The sequence below is a fragment of the Cydia strobilella genome, chromosome 19 (genome assembly GCF_947568885.1).
Source record: "Cydia strobilella chromosome 19, ilCydStro3.1, whole genome shotgun sequence".
Taxonomy (NCBI): Eukaryota; Metazoa; Arthropoda; class Insecta; order Lepidoptera; family Tortricidae; genus Cydia; species Cydia strobilella.
In genome coordinates, this window is record NC_086059.1 from 2,964,674 (window position 1) to 2,971,239 (window position 6,566).

Sequence of the window (6,566 nt, forward strand, 5' to 3'; positions counted from 1 at the left end):
ACCACATTTAATCTTCACAACATTTGTTTATTTATTTTTTGGAATTAGAAGTATGAAAAAACTTCGAGGTCAAAATTACCCATAAAATTATGATATTTTCATCTGGTATCCCTAACATGATTGTTATGCAGCTAAATTAAGAAGAAGTTTAAAAATGGCTGACCTCCGACTCCTACCTACCTACGTAATTTGGGCGGATAAATTTACAAATAATGTTTTGTTAATTTGCGTAAATAATTGTGATATTTTTATTGAAATCGTTTGATTCTACATTGCTTTGAGTGTAACGTAATTTTACGATGTTATTCTCACATATTGCGTTTAGAGGAAGGTGTAAAATACCGTACTTACGTGTGAAAGGTTATGATCTCATATTTTTGCTCAGAGCGGCTATTACAGCCGATTACAGAACAATTCACCAGTATTTTATCAAAGTTCAAGCATTCAAAACGCTAACCATCACTATATTTCATAAGAGAAAGCACAATTTCATACAAAACAACAACAATTAAACAAGCAACGAACAAACATGACATGTCACGTACTTATTTGTTTGCCACAACCTCGGTTGTGGCAGCGGTGGAAAAGTGAAACTATGACAAGGACAAACAATAACAGCGCTTTCTCTGCTACTCCTACTGAAAGATACATAAGACTATCCCGTTCGGTCATTTTCCCCCACTCCTCATGACCGATCCAGTTATACTAGATTCATGTACTCGCCTGTTTTGGTTTTTTGTCTGTGGTCTCATACTAGGGATCAGTGTTGCCAGATCGTCCCAAATAGGACGATTTTCCGTCCTTTTTAATGCCACACCGTCCCTTTGCCGTCCCTTCCGAACTACCGTCCCTTTTGGGCATCGAGCGTCCAGTATAAAAGATTTTGAAAATCTTTACCGAAATACCGTCTATCGAGTACCTAAGTAGCATGTGCCTATGTATTTGTCTATACATCGATAATTTGCCCGTTTTGAAGAAGCCTGATGTACTAACAACGCACTAACATTGATAGTTTTGACCATTTGCATTAATCGCAGGTACACATCTTTTACTAGCCTAATTTAGTGTCCCACTGCTGGGCAAAGACCTCCCCTCGTTTCCTCCACTCGACCCTGTCGTTTGTAGTGTCCCGCCAATCCGGATAAAATGCGTCCAAGTCGTCCCGCCATCTTCTTTTCGGCCTGCCTGCACCCCGGCCAGCACCATCTATGGTGTTCCGTGGGTCCCACTCGGTAACCATTTTGGCCCACCTTTCAGGGTGCATGCGGCAGACATGCCCAGCCCAGTCCCACTTAAGCTTAGCGGTCTGGACACCTACATCTACAACTCGAGTTCTGGAGCGCAGTTCCGTGTTTGATTCTATCAGTTCTGCGCTCCATCGCTCGCTGGCAAACCTTGAGTTTGGACTTTAACGCCTCAGTTAATGACCATGTTTGAGCACCATAGGTTAGGATAGGCAGGATACACATGTCGATGAGTTTGCGCTTGAGACACAGCACATATAATGATAAAAATGTTCCAAATTTGTTTTCGTCCCATTGTGATAAAAACCGTCCCTTTTTAGATTACACATCGTCCGAAACTGGGGATACGGGCTGGTAACACTGGTTTATATGCTCTTTGAATGTGTGTAACGGTCAAAAAAATAAAAAACGTTACACAGCCGTCAAAACTGTACACGATTGATTTTTACATTTTTTTTGGAAAAATGTATTAACTAGTGATATTTTTATATTGCATTAGCAAGTTAGTCATCTAGTTAATAAAACAAAGTGATAATAAGTGTTTTGTGCGCCTTCAAATTTATACAATGAAGGATCCCTTTGTGTCGGATTCTGCGATCGATTCTCCGGCCAGAGAAAGCCTCAGAAACGTTGATGGGTGTTATAATAAGAACATATTTACGAACAAATCCTTCGCTAATTCCCGTCGTGCCTTACAGTCCGGCGCTGAGAAGATTTCGAGGACTTTTAGAACTGTTAGAAATACTTTTGGTAATCTGTCACAGGTATGTAAAACAATCAATAACTGATTTAACTAATTCTAATTAGACATTTAGAGCATTTAATTGCACTAGCCTTAAAGTTAGTACTATTCACTAGACTTATTTATTTAACCCCCCATATCAAAAAAGGTGTTCATATGTGGTGTTCTACAGCATTTCAGGCTAGGCGGAAGGCGCCGGCATCGCCTAGCGGAGACTGGTTCTCCCTGCAAAACCCCATCCACTCCTGTTACCAAGAAAAAACAGGTAAAAATATTTTCTCAAAAATTGATATATTTAATATCTCCTTGTCTAAATTTAAACGTCAAGTACTTTTGGTTTTAAATAAACAAACGAATTAAATACACTGTAACTTTACACTTAATTGCAAATGTAATGTATAAAAATAGTTTTATCTTCATCAATTTAGCCCCTGTCCTAATTCGACCCTCGTTGTTAATCTTTAAGTTTAGTTATCCCGTATTTTTTTTTCTTTAATGAGCTATTAAGTGGTGGCAACTGTCCTGGTTTATGAATTATGTATAAGACACTAGTTATAAGAAACATGTACCGTTTGTGCCCAAATAAACATTAAAACATTAAAAACTGTCCATAACTCTTATAGTGTTGTGTGAGACAAATGCGCCTATAAAGATTTAGATGCATTTAAAGCTTTGTAAGGGCACAATTTTTCTATGTGGCTAGTGAAGTGTTCCTGTGGAGCTTAATCAATTTGTGTAAGAATGTCCAATGTTTATTTATTATACACAGATATATTTTGTTCCTGAGTCATGGGTGTTTTCGTTGTCTGAGTACCATAACACAAGCCTCCTTGGGGTTACTGTGGGACTTAGTCAATCTGTAAGAATGTCCTATAATATTTATTTATTATTTAATTGGTAAAATTGCTTCTACCTACCCTAAAGCTGTGCCAGTAACAAAATCCTACATTTAGTATATTGTAGCCTTGTACTGCCCAATGTACAGTCGCCATCAGATATGTTGGAGCGGCCCAGGTTCTCACAAATATCTGAACACGCCTCTATTGTCAAGACGTTAGAGTGCATGTTCAGATATTTTTGAGCACCTTAGCCGCTCCGATATATCAGTAATCAGTAATTTATTGCTTTCATAGGTACAATAAGGTCTTAGATATGTGATGGCAACAAATTAAATTGAACCCTATTAAAAATACAACTAGTCAAACTTCCCTAACAACCTTCCTTCCTTTATTTTGTATGGTGGGCGGCATGAGGATAAATAAATATATTAGATTCTTGGCATATGAAACAGAGAATCTTTTAATGCAGTGGTCGGCAACCTTTTAGCAGCCAAGGGCCACATAGTAGTTAACGAAATTGACTTTATCAGGTATTGTCATTTGTCAATATCACCATAGAGTAACTTATACTAGAGCGGTACTGTCATAGTAAATTTTGTAACCCCAGTAAATTCACTGCCATCTGTCGACACATTTTAAAACTAAAAATAAATATTTATAAAAATACGATAAAATGTATTTAAATATGGATAAATGATTTTTTTATTTGCATTAATTATTTTTATATGATTTTGACCCATGTTCTTTCACTGGTATGCGTTAAAATTATAAATAACAAACGGAAACAGTCAACGCCCTCTATACGAGTGTAGGCCAAAACTAGTGGCGCCATCTGATCGAGAATCAAATTTTCGTGATTTTCGAGGCACGTTTTTTCCTTAGACTGTATCCATCTATTACGTAGTTATATCTATCTTTGATATCACATACAAAATAGCAAGTGAAGGTTCGCGGGCCGCCTGTTGCCTTATGTTATGGCACAACATTCTACGCTTACTACTACTTGTTTTTCTAGTTTTTATGTGTTTGTATTATGTTCAGAATTACCTCAACACATCTTAACTACAAATCTAAGTATTTTAATTAATTAATTATTATTATTATTAATGACAACCGGTTTGGCCTAGTGGGTAGTGACCCTGCCTGTGAAGCCGATGGTCCTGGGTTCGAATCCCGGTAAGGGCATTTATTTGTGTGATGAGCACAGATATTTGTTCCTGAGTCATGGGTGTTTTCTATGTATTTAAGTATTTATATATTATATATATCGTTGCCTGAGTACCCATAACACAAGCCTCCTTAGGCTTACCGTGGGACAATCTGTGTAAGAATGTGCTATAATATTTATTTATTTATTATATTATTATTATTTAATAAGCAGGCAGGCAGTTATGGCAACTGATATGGCTTGTATTTAGTAATCATAAATATATATAGTTATCATGAACGAGTATTAGATATAGTGTTATGCTTGTCTAATTTATTTTTAAACTGGTTCACATTTTGTGCTGAAACCACGTCTTTGTTTCGAATTTCTTATTTTCCTAAACATTCCTCTTTAACTTGGATACTCTGACATTTCAGGTACTAGGTAGGAGTCCTGCTAAGTTGTACAGTCCATTCGGAATAGAGACACCTCACAGCCGAGATTTCAGAATGTCTCCGTACATGCCTGATACACCAGACCATGGGTATGTAATGTAGTGATTTATAGTTATTATATCCAGTATAGTACCTAATAAATATGTTTATGTTTGCTGGCTATGCCTATGAATAGGGTTGGCTTTCAGAGATGGCACCAGCATGTGTTTTACCGGTCTCTAGTTTTGTTCTATTGAAAGACTATGACATTTGGCTTAAAGGGCCAACTGGCCAAGGGCTTGCTATAGTTCGTTTTTTAGGGTTCCGTACCCAAAGGGTGAAAACGGGACCCTATTACTAAGACTCCGCTGTCCGTCTGTCTGTCCGTCTGTCACCAGGCTGTATCTCATGAACCGAGATAGCTAGACCGTTGAAATTTTCACAGATGATGTATTTCTGTTGCCGCTATAGCAACAAATACTAAAAACAGAATAATATAAATATTTAAATGGGGCTCCCATACAACAAACGTGATTTTTTGCTGTTTTTTTCCGTGATGGTACGTCCGACTCGCACTTGGCCGGTTTTTTTAGCATTAGAAAAAAGGTAATCAATCTTGACGTGTCTTTTTATTGAAAAATATTGTAAAACGCTCTATGAAAACGGATTATATGGCGTATATTGAATTTATAATACATCCCGATGTTTCGAACCCTTCCCCAAACGAAACGAAACGTCGAAACGGAACGGAGGGTTCGAAACGTCGGGATGTACATATTATAAATTATACTTACGCGATATAATCCGTTTTCATAGTTTTATTTCATGAGTAACTGTCGCTTTAAAAAAATTAGTTTATATTACTTATGAAAGCTAAATAATGGAAAAGATCGTATTATATGATTTATAATTGTAACATATTGTGCTGTGACTTATTTTTCAAAAGCGATTTTGAATAAAAAGTCACGTCAAGATCGCTTATCTTCTTTCTAATGCTAAAAAAACCGGCTAAGTGCGAGTCGGACTCGCGCACGAAGGGTTCCGTACCATTACGGAAAAAACAGCAAAAAAATCACGTTTGTTGTATGGGAGCCCCATTTGAATATTTATATTATTCTGTTTTTAGTATTTGTCGTGGTCTGGTAAGATGATTGTAGCGGAGTCTTAGTAATAGGGTCCCGTTTTTACCCTTTGGGTACGGAACCCTAAAAAACGATCTATAGCATCTAGGCCGTAACATTCTAAAAAAAAACAAGTATTCGAAAATATTCGTAAAACCTACACACACATACACACTAAACATCATAATTTCTCTCATTTTCCAGGTTATCACCAAAACGACGCAAAGGCGTTACTCATCCGTGGCACGTCCTCGCCAAGAAGAGACCGCGAGCGCTCTTCCACTGATGCCTTTCTATACCCTCAATATATCCCACCGCTTGTATGTAAGATTATGATGGTATAATAATATACTCCGCCTGGTACTCTCTTCCGAGACTCGCGAACCACGTGACTGGCACAAGCCTACGTCATCATGCACCTGTGAACAGCATGATGACGTAGGCATGTGTCAGTCACGTGGTTCGCGAGTCTCGGAAGAGAGTACCTTGATATTATTATACCACGTAAGATTATATAGCTTTGTATTCCATATTATGCAATTGGTGCTATATTTAGGCAGATTTTTATTATGTTGTCGTTTGTTTCGTCAAATTTCGATAATATTTGGTGAATAGATCCCTGTTCTGTCAGGCAAGGCTCACTCCGCGATTTCGTCGCGTCGCTACAAGTACATGCGGCCCACACCAATTTTGGTGTCTTGCCATAGTGGTTGCCGCGCACCGCTACGGAACGGACGCGCTCGCGCTTGCGCCACCTAGCGGTCATATCATGTGATATACTGGATATAAATTATAAGTACCATCAACCGGGTTGAATAAGGATGACTGGGGTGAATAGGGACAAAACTTAAAATGTGATTTACCTGACAATTTCTTAAAAAAATACTGACACAAATTGTAACATTCGATTGAAAATAATAGTCTTAATTGGATGATACAATTTGTGTGGGTAGTTATTAAGAAATAGTCGGGTAAATCACATTTTAAGTTTTGTCCCTATTTACCCCAGCCATCCCTATTCACCCCGGTTGACGGTACC

The 6,566-nt window shown here is 37.8% G+C and overlaps 1 protein-coding gene across 1 annotated transcript; it reads left to right on the plus strand.

Moving 5' to 3' along the window:
• Positions 1-1,644: 1,644 nt before the first annotated feature.
• On the plus strand, positions 1,645-6,157 carry LOC134750083 (uncharacterized). Its single transcript, XM_063685175.1, has 5 exons — positions 1,645-2,008; positions 2,159-2,251; positions 4,410-4,516; positions 5,732-5,865; positions 6,046-6,157. Exons 1-4 carry the CDS (start codon positions 1,811-1,813, stop codon positions 5,811-5,813), a joined length of 480 nt encoding a protein of 159 aa, XP_063541245.1. The 5' UTR covers positions 1,645-1,810; the 3' UTR covers positions 5,814-5,865; positions 6,046-6,157.
• The last annotated feature ends 409 nt before the right edge of the window (positions 6,158-6,566 follow it).